The sequence below is a fragment of the Saimiri boliviensis genome, chromosome 8 (genome assembly GCF_048565385.1).
Source record: "Saimiri boliviensis isolate mSaiBol1 chromosome 8, mSaiBol1.pri, whole genome shotgun sequence".
Classification (NCBI taxonomy): domain Eukaryota; kingdom Metazoa; phylum Chordata; class Mammalia; order Primates; family Cebidae; genus Saimiri; species Saimiri boliviensis.
The window spans coordinates 759,296-775,626 of record NC_133456.1 but is presented as its reverse complement, the minus strand read 5'-3'; the positions used below and the strand labels follow the sequence as shown (position 1 = coordinate 775,626).

At 40.2% G+C, this 16,331-nt stretch overlaps 2 protein-coding genes across 7 annotated transcripts in view; one reads left to right on the top strand and one right to left on the bottom strand.

Annotated features, from left to right (window-relative positions):
• Positions 1 to 13,622, top strand: part of DCBLD2 (discoidin, CUB and LCCL domain containing 2) — a 91,962-nt gene extending 78,340 nt beyond the window's left edge. The window contains exons 11-16 of the mRNA XM_039477277.2: positions 729 to 815; positions 965 to 1,090; positions 4,364 to 4,457; positions 8,153 to 8,202; positions 9,053 to 9,190; positions 9,927 to 13,622. Coding sequence (XP_039333211.2) covers positions 729 to 815; positions 965 to 1,090; positions 4,364 to 4,457; positions 8,153 to 8,202; positions 9,053 to 9,190; positions 9,927 to 10,396 — 965 coding nt within the window. The 3' untranslated portion in view covers positions 10,397 to 13,622. The remainder of the gene's footprint in view (positions 1 to 728; positions 816 to 964; positions 1,091 to 4,363; positions 4,458 to 8,152; positions 8,203 to 9,052; positions 9,191 to 9,926) is intronic.
• Positions 13,623 to 14,387: 765 nt separating this feature from the next.
• The window catches only part of ST3GAL6 (ST3 beta-galactoside alpha-2,3-sialyltransferase 6), a 71,445-nt gene continuing 69,501 nt past the window's right edge, over positions 14,388 to 16,331 (bottom strand). For 5 of the 6 annotated variants that reach the window (XM_039477270.2, XM_039477272.2, XM_039477271.2 and 2 more), the window contains one exon: positions 14,388 to 15,883. In XM_039477270.2, the coding sequence (XP_039333204.1) occupies positions 15,797 to 15,883 (87 nt within the window). In that variant the 3' untranslated portion in view covers positions 14,388 to 15,796. The remainder of the gene's footprint in view (positions 15,884 to 16,331) is intronic. The other variant, XM_074403534.1, reaches the window with a different exon arrangement.

Below are 16,331 nucleotides of genomic sequence, written 5' to 3'. Positions count from 1 at the left end.
TACAATGCTTTTGCTGTTCTCAGAGAAAGTAATAATGAGGATGTTTTTCTGATTAAATTCTAATTACAGTATTTTCTTAAAGGGATTTTTAAAAAATAAATGGTTACTGTATTAAAAAGTGACTTATCAGAATGGTTTCCAAAGTTGTAAGTGGAAGAAGAAAGAGCATCATTCATGAGATAATGTAAATGAGATCACTTTCCAAATTTAGTCTCAATTCTAATAATTTTAAATCAGGTTTCATGTACCGTAATAGTTGTTTAACATAAGCATGGAAGAGTGTAACCGTACATTTAAAGTGAGAATAATTTATCTCAATGTTACACATTTTAATATGCTATTTATTGTTGTATCCCCAAAGACTACCGCAGTGCCTGACACATCACTGGCCCTCCATACATAATTTAAACGAATTGAATAAGTACTGTTTCAAAATGTGATAACTCCTTTATTGCTTTAGCATTCCACATCACTTTCCACCCCATTATTCTCCTTCCTCAGATAATTTTCAGATGATTTAATTATTTAAAAACTGAGAAATCCTGGCATATTTGTGCATTTATTGTGGAGTATAATATTTATCCTTCCAATATATTTGTCTCTGAGATTTAAAAGTATTCTGCAGCATTAAATATTTTAGGAAATATTGAAGATATTTAACATTACTATTTTTAACTATGATTTTTTTTAAAACAAACTATTTAAACTTCTCTAAACCATTTTTGAAGGTCGTCCTCCAAAACTTACTCAACCTCCACCTCCTCGGAACAGCAATAACCTCAAAAACACTACGACCCCTCCAAAAATAGCCAAAGGTATGCCTGCTTTTAATGTGAGAATTTGCTATTCCTTGGATTTATGATGCAGCTTTCCAAAAATATATTTGAAAGCATTATCAAATAAGTTTACGTTAATCAAGTTGGTACAGATTAAAAAGTAAAGAGCTTTTAAAACTTTTTTAAAGGTCGTGCCCCAAAATTTACTCAACCGCTACAACCTCGCAGTAGCAATGAATTTCCTGCACAGACAGAACAGACAACTGCCACTCCTGATATCAGAAATACTACCGTAACTCCAAATGTAACCAAAGGTATGCACACAGGAAAATGAACACCTAGGACATAGTATTGTTTTGTTTTTAACTAAAGTTTTCACGGGCATTTTTAGCTTAAACCCTCAGTTTCTTCCAACTATAGTTTTTAAGCATAGCCAAAAAAAAGAGAATTGATTTGATTTCTTAGGAAAAGACCACACTGATCTAAGTTCTAGTTTCTGCTGCCATGTAGAATTGCTCTTTAAATATTTAGAGAAGGCCACTGTGTTGCAGGCCTCCTCTTGAGATTTATTTTTCCTTACGGCTGACCATGTGGACTCTCAGGCTTAGAAATACAACATTATCTAGAAGTAACTGAAATCATAGCAGGAGACAAACTTGTTTCCTCTGGCCGTATCTTAATTTGATGGGTAGGGAACTTGATGGCAAAAGGGGGAAAACAAAAACAGAACTTTTAGTGGAAACTAATACTTTTTAAAAAATACTCTGAGTTAGCATGTTCATTAAAAAAAAAAAACTTTGCCGGGCACGGTGGCTCATGCCTGTAATCCCAGCACTTTGGGAGGCCGAGACGGGTGGATCACAAGGTCAAGAGATCGAGACCATCCTGGTCAAATACAAAAAATTAGCTGGGCGTGGTGGTGCGTGCCTGTAATCCCAGCTACTCAGGAGGCTGAGGCAGGAGAATTGCCTGAACCCAGGAGGCGGAGGTTGCGGTGAGCCGAGATCGCGCCATTGCACTCCAGCCTGGGTAACAAGAGCGAAACTCCGTCTCAGAAAAAAAACCTTTGGTCTCTCTTTTTAAATGTTTGCAGTTATATTTTTTAAGAGTATAAATACAAATTTATTAGAATTTACTTTGAACTTTTGTTATAAGTGATGAATAAAGTCTCAAAATATGTAAAACATAGTAGTTAAAATACATGAAAGGTAGTAGTTTTATTCGTTGTTGAAAAACAAAATTTCAGTTGAATTTTAAAAAGTATCAGTGTGGTAGTAGACTGAGTATCGGGGTTGTTAGAAAAAAAGCTTATTTGTTTTCAGGAAAGTTCAGAGAGAGAAGGCAATTCATGCAGAGTAATTTGTGCCACATAGAACTTCAGTCATTCTCATTTTTTCAGAGTTTGCCGGGATTCAGGTAACCTTCTCTGACATTCCCCATGTCGGTTTCTTTTCCATCTTCTGAGGTATTTTCTGACTCTAGACAGAATCAGGAGTTCTCAGAGGCAGGAGATCTCAGCATCTTACACAGCTGCTCACAAGTAGTCAGAGGGCATGTACTTAGGCAGAATCCCAGGCCACATGCCTGGTTGGGGATCAGTCACTGAAAAGTGTTGCTCATCCTAAAATCTGATTACAGAAGCTCAAGACTAAGAGTCCTTAAATAATTTTCTTCCAGAATTAGGATCCCTGTATGCTCCCTGCAAAAAACAAACAAACAAAATAACAGAATGAGCTGGTCTTCTCAAAGACCTCTGTCCTTTTTTCCTTGGGATGGTTGTGTATAAACTTATTTTTTGAAACTAAGATGTTTTAAAGCCTCTGATTAAATCATACAGCATCCATCTAAACTTGATTATCCTCTCTAGCCTCACCAGTCTTAGGGAAAACACACATTTACCGTTCTGAATTCTGAGTGTTTTCTAGTCTAGGTCATTATTTCTGTTTACGCACTTCCCCATTTTTACAGCCAGGCTGAGAGTGATTTCGTGGAAGAGATTATGTCATGGTCAGATTTGTCCCTGTGTACTTTCCAGGCCCTCCCTCAGTGGGGCACCAGCTGGCAGTCCTTGTGAAAGGCCGTGGTGCGCTGTTCTGTCTGTTCTCAGCTGTAGCTATTTTAAATATTCCCGTATTTTCAAACCCTTCACCCAGATATCTTCACCCACTCTCAGTTACCTCAAACTTGACAGAAAGTAGAGCCTACAAACCTATCTGCATCCTCTGTTCACTGCAGTGAAAAGGGAGCTTTTTAATGTTGCCAAAGGCTGATCACATCACCTGTGCCCTCGTTCCCATCATCCACCTCCCAGGGGCCCAGTGTCACTGATTATCTTCTCCCTCTCCTGTATCTTCAGCCTCTTCCTCTCTTTTGGATACAGTTGTTGTAAGGAATAAAAAAGATACTGCACGTTAGACTCATCGCAGCGTCCGGCTCTGAGCCCGCAGTAAATATCAGCAGGTGCTGCTATTGTCGTCTTCCTGGCACGCAGGGGGTTGAGGGAGAAAGGAACTAATATCCCAGATGGCCTTAGGCAGATCATTTTCTGTCTCTGAGCTCAGAATTCCTTATCTCTGGAGTGAGATTAGGGGATTACATGATCCCTAAATCTCTCCCAGTTCCAGCACTGTGTTGGCTTCTGACCTGTTCGTTCACACATTTCCAACTGACCTTCTTAACACCGACATGGTTACCTTCTCATACATATAGATGTTTTGCCATTATGATGTAGCCTCACTTCAAGTGCTGGATTATATTCTCTTGTAAAGAGGATACCATGATTTATTCCCTCTCACGTTGATGCATTTGGATTATTTCCAGTTTTTCACTCTTATACAGAAACGGAGAACATCTTTAAGGAGGCATCTTTAAATGTCTTTTTATAAGTTTCTGAGAATAAATTCTAGGCATGAAATTGCCAATAGATATTTGTACATACTGCCCAAAAATGCCAATCAGTAAGATAGTGTCAGTTTATAGTTCCATTAAAAGATACATGTTTCCTGGTAGCCTCTTCATCAATTCATTGTTGTTTTAAATATTTGCCACTTTGATTAGCAAAAGCAGTATTTTGTTCTTGCTTTCATGTTTTTTTGTTGGTTCAACTTATATTTCTTTGATTACTAGTGAGGCTAACATGTTTAATGGTCACTTGTATTTGTTAATGTATTGCTAGTTAATCTCTACTGACTTTTCTCTTAAATGTTTGGATTTGACTTGTAATACCGTACAATAAAATAATTATTTACAGTAACTTCACATATGCAGAAAATATATTTTCCCAGTTTTTCATTTGCGTTTCAATTTTATTTTATTTTAGTGATTTTAAAACTGAGGAAAATTTCACATGTATCCACAGATGGAATAAACAGTGTAACAAGCTCCTGTGTTAGGAAACCATTGATGTCAGGCAGGCACATAATACACTATCTGCAAAGCCCCTGCAGTTACCACCGCATGCCCAGTCTTGACAGACAATGTTTATGGTATTTTTGTGAGGTAGAAAAATGTGGAAAGACGATGTGGTTCATTTTCCCTAATGATTTCTGCCGTTGTTGCTGATACGGTTTTTGTCTTTGTCGCTTCAGATGTAGCCCTGGCTGCAGTCCTTGTCCCTGTGCTGGTCATGGTCCTCACGACTCTCATTCTCGTATTGGTGTGTGCTTGGCACTGGAGAAACAGGTGAGTACATACCCAGTTCACCTGAGTCCGAAACTGCCGAATGTGAAGCAGAAGCTAAATATAGAAGATGAACTACACACAGCGTTGCTGTTTGAGTGTGAGCGTTAAGGTAGTTATTAGAATAAAAATGTCATGCTTCTCCTTTATTCCCATTAAAAATCAGTTCAGTTCCACAGTCAGTTACCAAGTACCTTTTTTCTATCAAGTTCTGATTATACCCTGGGATATGTACATTAATAGGAACAATTTCTGACGCATGATAGTTATATTTACTTAAAAGAATGAGACGCAATCCCTTTCTCCAGAGTGTTTAGCGGGGTTGACTAACAAAATAAGGAACTATATCATGTGGTCTGATGAGTTATTTATGTTATACTGAGGGGAACCATGAGGATTAACTGTACTTTTTCTTTGGGAAATTCCAAGTTTGGCCTGCCTTGCCTTAACAGAATTGTAGTTGGCTGGGTAGAGGAAGGTAGATGTCTTTGTTTGGGCTGCTGTAAGAAAATACCATCGCCTGAGTAACTTAGAAATAATAGAATTGATTTCTCACACTTTGGAGGCTGAGGAGAAGTCCAAGATCAAAACACTGCAGATGCAGGGACTGGTGAGGGCCTGTCTTCTGCCTCATTCACCAGCAGCGCCTTCTTGCCTAGTCCTCACACGGTGCAGGGGGCAAACAAGCTGTCTCAGGCCTCTCCTATACGGGCACTAATCCCATTCATGAGGACTCTGCCTTCAGGACCTAATCACTTACCAAAAGCCCCACTGCCTCATACCATCACTTTGGGGGTTAGGACTTCAACATACAGGTTTCGGAGCGATGCATATACTCAGGCCATAGCAGTAGAGAATGGCCCAGTGTGAGGGAATTGTTTGAGGGAAGGCACAGTGACAGTGGAATGCAGGCAGAATCGTGAGCATCTCCTGTGGGCTTGGCATGGGAGAGTCCTGAAAAGCAACCCCAGAGATGCAGTGTGGGCCTGGATCAGGAAAGGCTTTTCTGGAAGAAAGAATTTAGATTTTGTTCTACAGATGGAAAGTCACTGAGTGTTAAGCAAAGAGGGGATATTGTCAGAGGACTGTACAGGGATGGCCGCAGCTTTGAAGGGTGGACTGAAGAGGAGAGCGGTGGAAAGACTTCCCAAGATGAGTGAGGACACCCGTGAGGTGGGGCAGGCACGCAGCGCACCGATTTCAGGAAAGGGAGGGGAGATGGAGGGCGGCGCTTCCCGGCGGCATTGACAGGACGCGTGACTGGTGTCTGCTGAGGAAGAAGTGACATAAGAGGAATCTGAGGCTTCTGGCTTGTGCAGTCAGACCGGTAGAGGTGTCGTGAGCTGCGATGACACAGCAGGAGGAACAGGTTCGGTGGAGAATGAGAACGACTTCTTATGTTCAGTCATTCCACAAATACTTGAATACTTGGCTCTTACCCTGTGCCAAGTATTGTGCCATGTGCTGGGGAATCCAATGATGAACCCCAGAGCTTACAGATTAGTGACAGATGCAGTGCAGAAAAACTCGCAGCGATAACACCAGCCGTAGAATATACGCCATGGGAGAAAGCTAGCAGATCGCGGCTTCCTGAGCAGAGACACAGCAGCTAGTCTGAGAACAGCAGGGGAGGAAGGGCCTTAGGGAATTCCAAAGAGGGGAGAGCGCGGCACGCTTCAGGGGTCCGGCGGCGACGGTGATAGCGGCGATGAGGCTGGCAGCAGCGGTAGCTGATTTTTATGGAAAACTGAATGCTAATGTAAGTCACTGTTCTACCTGATTATTCTAAATACACATATTCATTCATTTAATCCTCAAAACGGTCTATGAAGCAGGCACTATAATAAGCCTCATTTTACCGAAGGGGAAAATGAGACACAACATAAATAATTTTTCTGAGGTCACTCAGCTAATATATAGCAGAGGGAGTTTTGGACCCGGCTTCAGAGATCGTGCTCTTACCGACCGCTGCTCTGAACACACAATAAATCAAGTTTAACTCGACGTTACTGAAGCATGGGGTGTGAGGGTGAGGACTGGGGAGTGCCGCTGTTGAGCAGGCGGGAGTCAGTGCCTGAGGGCAGTTTGGGATCCTGCTGAGAGGACCCTGTGGACATCCAGACTCCTGAGGTAGTTTGACCATACACCTGCTGTTAAGGACACAAGAGCTGAGCTGGAGAATTGAAGTGACCATTAGGAATGTAGTTGAAATTACTGAGTGGCTCTATGACACGGAGTAAAGAAGCAGATGCCATTAATGTGCTGTGGAAAATCGGGAGGAGGAGAATGATAATAAAATCAGCAGCAGCTTATTCAGAGCTCCTTCTGCGCACTTTATAGGTAATGAATGACCTGAAGCTTTGTCGCTTGAGATTAAGTATATCAAATCCTTTATATCACAACCTGTGGCTAATATTGATGCCATAAATTTGTTGTCCTAGCCATACAGGGCATCTATTTAGAAAGATGATTTATTTTTTTATTTCTAAATCAAAGGATGAAGAGAGCATTTTCAGGGAGAAAGGTGTTTAATCAGTATATTTTATTGTTTCATTCAAGTTTTTCATTAACATCTTGAACACTTACTATCTTTTCCACAAATTTTATATTATTCTGTACTTTGAAATAATGAAATAAGTAATAGCCATGCTTTAAAATGAGGATGTATTTAATATCAGCAATATAGTCTTATACCGGAGAATGTTTCCTGGTTAAAAAAAAAAAACACACACACACATAGCTTGGGCTTTTTATGAAAAACCACATTTGTGATCTTGAGCAGGTCACATGGCCGTCCTGTCCTCACCTGTAGACTCGAATAATATCTGCTTTCTCCTTAGCTTGCAAAGCTCTAAATTGAATTGAATTAGATTTATACCCTTGAATCAGAAAATGTGATTACATTTGCTTGGTGTTTCTTTCTAAAAGCCACTTGGTAAATAGTAGTGCTCCATGGAGGGGAGAGAGATTTTTCCTGGGGAAGACACGTTACAATTCTGAGAGGTGAACTGTCGAGAACCTTCTTTGTTGCACACGTGGCTCTTGCTTCCTGCAGAGAATTTCAGTGCCTCCCAGACTTGGAGACCCACGTTCTCTTCCCTATCCACTTGTCACTGTTAGTGACATTGACTTATCATGGAATGGTTGGAGGAATCAGATCTATGCAATTAAGGGTATGAGACCCTTTAAACTTCGCTGGGGAAAAAGACTGTAGAAGAAGAGCAAAAAGTTGGAGGAAAAAAAACGCAGAATAGAAAACCAGAAGAAGATGGGTTTTTTAGATCTGTGAATTTTGTGACTCAGTTGATTTGTGATTATCTGCATTTGAAACCAAAACAGACTTAAAATAATTTACCTATAATAACCCACACAGCAGAGCGGATTCTTGGATTTGATTCAGTCTTTTCATCTACAGACATGGCATTTTTAAATTTCTTTTATGCCTTTTGAGTGGGTAATAGGTAGGTAACAAGGTAGCTATGGCAAAAGATAGTTGTTTATTGAGAGTCCAGGATTTATAAACCTCAGCAGTAGCACCTTTGAAAGTCACATGAAATAGAAGACTCCCCTAAGTAGATCAGCAAATAGAGGCGTGTACTCTAGACTAATTATTAACTTTGGTGTTTATTCTGCAGTTTCATAAATTTCTTACCAGTGAATTTACTGTATTTCCTACCATCTTTTCTGTATTTTTCCAGAAAGAAAAAAACGGAAGGCACCTATGACTTACCTTACTGGGACCGGGCAGGTAACTCACGTGGTCTGCATCTTATTTCCATCAGAGGGAAGCCCCTCCCCTCCAGGGGGCAGTAGTGAAAAAAGAAAGTCACTCCTGAGGCTCACGTGAACTCCCCGACACTGTTAGCATTACTGATGGCATTACGTACTCTTCAGTTCTCACCATTTTTACCCTTCTGCAAAATCTCTTCTAGTTCATAAACAGAGCGATGAAAAGTACAAATTTCTCATTACAGCCTCTGTTCGTTTTCTTCTGGAAAACTTGTGTAGTTTGTCCTGTGAATCTGTTTCCCTTGAGGAGACCAGGTTCCTGTGTGGCCATGTGAACACTGAGTCTGAAACAGAGGACTGTGGTCTCAAGGACACAATGTGTGTGCGTCCTCTGCCATGGTTATTCAGCAAGTGCAGTCCAGCAGTTTAGGAACTGGGAGGTCTCCCGTGATGACTTGTCATCTTCTGAATTGCTGCAAGTCACCCCAAAGGCCCCTCTACCAGTCTCCCACTTTCCAGTCTCACTACTGGATCCGCTCTAAGGAGCCAGGAGAGTTCACTGCTATGGCCGGGGTAGAAAGGGGCTGCTAGTGCCCTGGGGCAGATCTTGGAGAGTATTTTTTGGGGGGAAAGCTTAATTCAAATCACCCCTAAAATAGAGACTGTATCTGGCTGCACTGTACTAACAGAGGTTTGCCTGCTTGGTGCTGGATAGTCTCTCCCAGCAAAAAAGTTTGACTATACAGGCAAGTTTGTGGAGATACTTGTTACAGAAATGGCTTAAATGCAACAGGATTTCTCTCTTGATAGTACCATTTGAGATCCTGGTTTCTATTTAATGGTCTCTTTGGCTTACCGTCACAATGAAGGGTGGTGGAAAGGAATGAAGCAGTTTCTTCCTGCAAAAGCAGTGGACCATGAGGAAACCCCAGTTCGCTATAGCAGTAGCGAAGTGAATCACCTGAGTTCAAGAGAGGTCACCACAGTGCTGCAAGCTGACTCTGCAGGTAACTATGGTGCCGCCTTCTGGTATCAGGTAGAGGGAGAGACTGCTTAGGCTTCCTATAAAGTGCTTTGGGATTTACAATATCATTGATTCCTGTCATGTGTAAGAAATGAATTGTTTCCTAAAGGCAGAACCACTTTTTTTTTTTTAAGGTGACCTTCAGAGAGTCATTTCCGTATCTTGGATATTCTGTCTATAAAGTTGGGGCATTCATTTCTAAAGTCTCTGAGCATTATATATGTTAACTGAGGCTTTGCTTGTTCGGTTTGTGGGGAGAAGCGAGATGTTAAGAGAACAGGAAAGACAGAGAAAGCTTTACAGTATTTATCCTGTTAACCTAGTACATATTTATTTTAAATATTTCCTCATATTTGAAAAAAAACCCTCTGAAATTATTTTTCAGGATTAATACTTATTCCAGTAATTGAATGTTTCTTTTCCAATAAGATACTCTGAAAAAAGTTCAGAAAGAAAGTATTCAGTAAAGAAATATTGTCTGTAAATCTAAACAACGTGTGAAAACTCTTTATGCAACATTACATAAATGAGACTTTCTGGTATATCATTACTATGAGACACTAGACAGTTTCTTTTTGATTTTTGAAGTTCTTGCAGATAAGTGTTGATGGCAACAAAAGTACCCTAAAGAATGTTCGTTTTTGGTGCTGTAGCTGCCACCCTTAATTATGGAGTCCCTTTACTAGTAAAATGACTTTTCTGTCGTTTGTGATGCCCAGAATATGCTCAGCCACTCGTAGGCGGAATTGTCGGTACACTTCATCAGAGATCTACCTTTAAGCCGGAAGAAGGCAAAGCAGCAGGCTATGCAGACCCAGATCCTTACAGCTCCCCAGTGCAGGAAGTTGATCATGCCTATGCAGAACCACTCCCAATCACGGGGCCCGAGTATGCAACCCCAATCGTCATGGACATGTCCGGGCACCCCACCGCTTCAGCTGGTCTGCCCTCCACATCCACTTTCAAAGCTACGGGGAACCAGCCTCCCCCGCTAGTGGGAACTTACAATACACTTCTCTCCAGGACTGACAGCTGCTCCTCAGCCCAGGCCCAGTATGATACCCCAAAAGGTGGGAAGCCAGGTCCAGCTGCCCCAGATGAATTGGTGTACCAGGTGCCGCAGAGCGCACAGGAAGTATCAGGAGCAGGAAGGAATGGAGAATGCGGTGTTTCGAAAGAAATCCTTTGAAGGTGATGCTGCTTTTTACAAAGCATCGTTTCAAAGCACATGGCCTTTTCTTTTTTTTAGTTATTAGTGGTAGTAATATATAGAATGTATTACATATCTGTCACTGAAGTGGTTGGGGAAGATGTGGTGACTGAGGTACAGGAAACTACTAATCTTGCCATCTTGCTTTAAAGGTGTTAATGGTGGCACAGTTACTGCTTGCCTCTAAAATTTCAAACATCTTGTTTGATACTACTGTAGAACACTATTTTTAATACAGAAAAAGCTCCCTATAATGCACTTCAAAGAAATTAAAAATCACTGAGAGTATTTATTACCAATGCTGCAGGTACATTAATGAACTCGAGATGGCTCTCTCAGCCTGACTGGCAATAACGCACGGTACTGTTCTTGAAATATCTAATGGCTTGAAATTCTAGACTGTTTGTGAAAGATGGGTACTACCATGATTTCCTCTTCTATTCCTGTATTCCTTTCTGGGATATGTTTTTTTTAAATAGTCAGTGATACAAGCATTGCTTTGATTGCAGCCATATTCGCTTACTCATCTTACCATCTGCAGCTGGGACACTCTGACTTTAAGGACACTCTAAGGAGCCAGGGCATTGCTTTTTCACTTTGCGACACTCTTTAGAGCTTTAATGCTTCCCGGTCTATGACCTGCTGTCATCCGTGGGCGTTCCACTTGAGGCCCTTGGTGGCTTGCCCCATTCTTGTGTTTGTAAAATGTTTGAGTATTTCTTTGAGTGATGCTTGCCTTACCAGTCACATGAATTCAGATCCTTTCATGTCTTTAAGTACGCTCCCCATGTGGAAACAGGAACAGCTTTACAATCAGAAAGCTTTTAAGGAGCTTGTTCTCCCACCCCCAACTTTATTTGCAGTGGGATTTTTCCGAGGAGAGTTATGAAAAATCGAGGGCTTCGAAGGGAGTGCTGTAAACATGACCCATTTCTATTTGTCACAGTGAAAGGGAAAATTACTCACTCAGAAGTAATACAAATTACCTTGTTAGAAAGTGACTAGAATTTGTCCTTTTTGGTTTATACGTTCACACACAAACATACACATTTTTCTTGAGTCTCAAGGTATTTTATTATTTTTAGTCAATAAAATTTTTAATTTTCCATAAACTGTTACACAAAATATAAACCTGATGTGTGTTTTTCAGGACTGCATGATCATGCCCTTTGTGTAGTAAGAGGTGTGAGCCATCCTGTGTGTCACCTAGGGAGCAGACATTATCACCTCCTAGCAAGTGAACATTCATTGCCTTGCGTTTGATACCTCCTGGCAGCTTCCATGTCACCACTTGTTCATACCTGCCCACAGCTAGTTTTAGACACAGCAAAACAGAAATCATCTATAATTTTATCAGCCAACAATGGCAGGGCGACCTGCGCAGCTTACCACACGATAAAAATACATAAATTTGACATCCCCCTTCCGTAAACCCTCGTTTGTCGACTTAATGTTCAACAGTCCTTCTCCACAAAGTTCTGTCACTTCCGTTGGCCTGAGCCACCAGACTGTGTTGTTGCCAGAATTCACTGAATTTGAATAGATGAACAGTATTAGTTGTCCTGCTTCCATGAATTATGTCAGTATTCTAAAACATTGCTTCAGAAGGAGAACCGTTTATTTCTGCAGACTTCCTGCCCTTTTGTAGTATGGTTTTGTCGGCCTTATTTTCGTTGGCTGTTTCTTCTCCAGACTGTGAGGCACAATTTCATTCATTGAAAAATCAATACATAATTTGTTTAAAAATGTTTGAAGCAAAAGACATAGATGTCAGGCTTTTATTAAAACATACATGCGATGTGTAAAGCACGCGTGATTTTTTAATTCATGCTTAGTACACAGAGAATATTACTTTCCCTCAAGTAGTATACCTGTTTGAAGCTTTAAGAGAGATAATGTTTTTGATAACTATTTCATTTTCCCAAAGAAGTTTGCTATTGTCGTGTAATTGTGTATACCTGATTGTTTTCCTGGAGTTTCGTTGTTCAGTGTTTTGTTTTTTTTTAAGAGAAGCAGGTGTTTTCTGAAATTATGCATATTTTAAGACTCGATTCATACTGCTTTGGACTACCAATAATTTTTATAAAACATCTAGTTTTTACTACTTTTATATAAACTTTACTTTCCAGATGAAGAGCTGAGCCTGATTCAGATGGTTTTTCTGCTTGGTACTTTATTCGTTTGTTTTTATAGTAGAGGTTTTCTAATTGTTTTTTACCACATTTATATGTCTGATATATACAGCTTTGGAGACAATCAAGTAACAACTGAAAATGTGAAAGTAACCATATTTGACAAAATTTCCCTTGAATTGTTATCTTTTGCTTCCAGCGTCTAAGACTCAAAGTCACTGGTGTATTGGATCAAATTTGTTCTTGTTAATACAATTATAGAAATACATCAGAGACACAACAAATGTGGCCATTACAGGTTTCATAAAATTATCCTGACTTGGCTGTTAGTTGATCTTCAGAAACAGCGCAGTTTAAGATATTGTGAATTCTGATTTATACTTATTAAATGCTGTAGATCTAAACAGATCCTGTTGTATGTGCTGGGTCTAGTCCAGTTTATTTAAGTTCATGTTTCACTATTTGCACTTTGCATTGAACAGTGGGTTTATTTGCTGATGTAAATGGTTTGAGTGAAGAATTAATGCAGTAATTACGACAACACATACACACTTGCCTCTCCCACCCCCTTTCCAGGAGAGGGGAGCAGAATCTGAGCTTATCTAAATATGAATGTGGCCACAAAGCTGTGCAAAGTGACAAAGCTTAGACACCTTTGCCCTGGCTCCGCACTGTCACCTAGAGAGCAAGAAGTCTGTAGAAACATCATGTCAGATGCAACGATTCTCTGCTTTTTGGTTCTGAACTTGAAGTTCCTAAACTGCAAAATCTAAGAGTTGTTGGATGGTTATTGAAAGGCGTTTAAAGTCACCTGTGGCACCAGTTCTCATGTATCCAACTTGTGACTATTTTCTGTGTGTGGCACTGGGAAAAGTGGAAACATGTTGACATACATGCTGGAAATAAAAATGGTTTAAGCGTCAGTGACTTTCTCCCAGAATGTACTTTTCTTACCTCGGCATGTACTGTAGTCACTCAGTGTCTGTATATGTTGCTAGAATTTAGATTGTAAAATAGTGAAATTTTCATGTGTTCATTTGTTTTTAATAAATTGTATATATGTCTTGCTCAGATTATTTGGTTTAAATAAAACAACTTTGAGGTTTGTAGCTCTTCCCTAAACTGTAAAAGATGCCAGATTGCTCAATTTTAACATCACTCATTTATAGCAATACTGTGTTTCCAGCAACAATTGAAAATGCCACTCCTGGTTGTTTACTCTGACTTTTTCTATGACCAGCACTATCTTTTTTTTTTTTCCCCAGTAATTTCAACTTTTTTTATTTCAGATGGCACGTATGCACGTATGCAGGTTTGTTACATGGGTGTATTGTGTGACGCTGAGGTTTGGGGTATGAAGGATCCCATCATCCCGGTTGTGAGCATCGTACCCAATACATAGTTTTGCAGCCGTTGCCCTCCCCCCCACCCCCCTGCCCGGCCCTCAGTGTCTGTCGTTCCCATCTTTGTCATGTCCTTGGGTACCCAAAGCACCGTCCTTTTGGAAGCCTGATTGACCTTGTATCAACTGCAGCCACACTGCAGCCTGTGGGTGTGTGGTATGAGGGTCGTCACGCTGATGACATGTGATCCCAGTTCTGGCTTTTGCAAAGTTCTAAGAAGAATCAACACTGTGGCACTCTGCAAACACATGCTAAACATATGCTGGTATTACTAGAACATAGTCTATAATGCATGTCTGACCTGGATTAAATCAACGACTTCTCTTCCCTTCATCCTAAGTACTGCATTCCTGTTTCTGAGCCCAGTCTAATGTATTTCACCCTTTATACACATTCTTTAGAGAGGTAGGTTGGTTGTCAGTAATCAAACCATGGTTTTCCAGTGTTTCCCAATGATATTTATTGTTCAAAAGACAGTCATTCTTTCTTCAGCTCGTAACATTCTCAGACAACTTGTAGTTTCATCCTTACAAGCTCTGTCCCTTCACCTCTCATTGCCCCACCTCCAAATGGCCTTTGGTTGTATGTAGTAACATTTAAGGAGACTAGCTTAACACATTTGTAGGACTGACTGGCTTGCATTGGATCACAGTCTCCAGTGCACCCTAGGTAGCCAGGCAAGCTTTACATCTGAAGATTAGCTTTAATCATGGGAAAATGAGATTTTTTTTTTTTCCCTTAAGACAGTCTCTGTCACAGGCTGGAGGAGTGCAGTGGCGCGATCTCGGCCCACTGCAACCTCTCTGCCTGTCTGGCTCAAGCGATTGTCATGCCTCAGCCTCCTGAGTAGCTGGGACTACAGCGTGCACCACCACGGCCAGCTAATTTTTTATATTTTAGTAGAGAAGAGGTTTCACCATGCTGGGCCAGGCTGGTCTTGATCTCCTGTTCAGGCAATCTGACCACCTTCCATGGCTCCCCAAAGTGCTAGGATCTCAGGTGGGAGCCACTACGCCCAGCCTCGGCTTGACTTCTCAAGTGTTTACTTGGTCTTTTGACTACGTTTCCTAATTTACTTCCAAGTGGAAAGCCTTCAAAATTTAATGAATAAACCAGACCAAAAAAAAAAAAAGTTCAAGATTTTTCTTTCCTTCTTGAGTTTGTCTAGCTTAGCTTCATTGTATAAAGTTAAACTGTATGTCTTTAAAATAATACAAAGCCATCAGACTGTAGTAATACTATTCTTTAGTTATACTTAACCAGAACTTTGTGCTTAGCCTATTAAACTTAACACCACCTTCATTGTACCAAATTACTCATCACAATCACGGTTCACTTAATTCCGGGGGTTGTCGGGGAGAGCTTAATTAAACCAGTACGAACTTACATTTCCATAGCCAAGTGGTTTAAGTGTGTCACATCAAGCCACAATCATGTGATTTCCCACCAGCCATGTTTACAGTAGCCAAATATACTTCTGAAAATGTCTTCTTAAAGTCAAAATTGTTGTGGTAAACTAAATCCTCAGTAGGAAGTCATACCCCTTCAAAAGTCCAAGATGAAGTAACTATAAAAAGATGTGTAAAAACACCTCAGAAAACTAGCTTCTTTTAAAAACACAATGCAATCAAAACATTTTCCTGATATCGTCACTAAACATTTCTTGGTTTTCATAAGTTAAATATATGGTATTCACAGAAATTAGGCTGGTGGTTATGAATCACCAGGCAGCAACAGACAATTTATACATAATTATTTGACGAGTGCATCCAACATATTAAACTAAAAATTGCAGTACAAAAATAAAACTAACACTGTTAGCTTCGTCTTCTGAGTCTGTAGAGTCAATCTTGAGTCAAGTTGATTACAAGGTTTTTTTCTATAATGTCCTTCAAAAAGAGCTGCTCTGCAGTCACATTGTGATATGCGTTCTAAGGAAGAAAAATACAATTACCATCTTTCCCAATCTCAAAGTATTAGGAGCAGCAACTTTTTATATCTAAAAAATTCTGAATAAAGAACTGGAATGTTAAGTAACAAGTTGCGTGTACTTTTAACTTTGGATAGCCTTTCAAATTTCTTTCCTTGCTGGTTCTTGTGCGAAAGTTTTCCCTACAGCTCCCCCCACCCACCCCGCCACCTTTCCACTTAAACTCACATATGTAAGGCTCCTTCATATCAAACCCTGGCAGACTAAATCATGATACAATACGAATCTGGACACTAAAATTGCGAGTTGTTCACTTTAATGAAAGAAGCCCCTATAACTCAAAGAAAAAAAAAATCAGCCTAAACTATTACAATGCCTGGTTCAGTTTAAGATACGTTAAAAAAATTACTGTTCTATACATGAATAGACAAATTTTCTTCCTCAGGAAG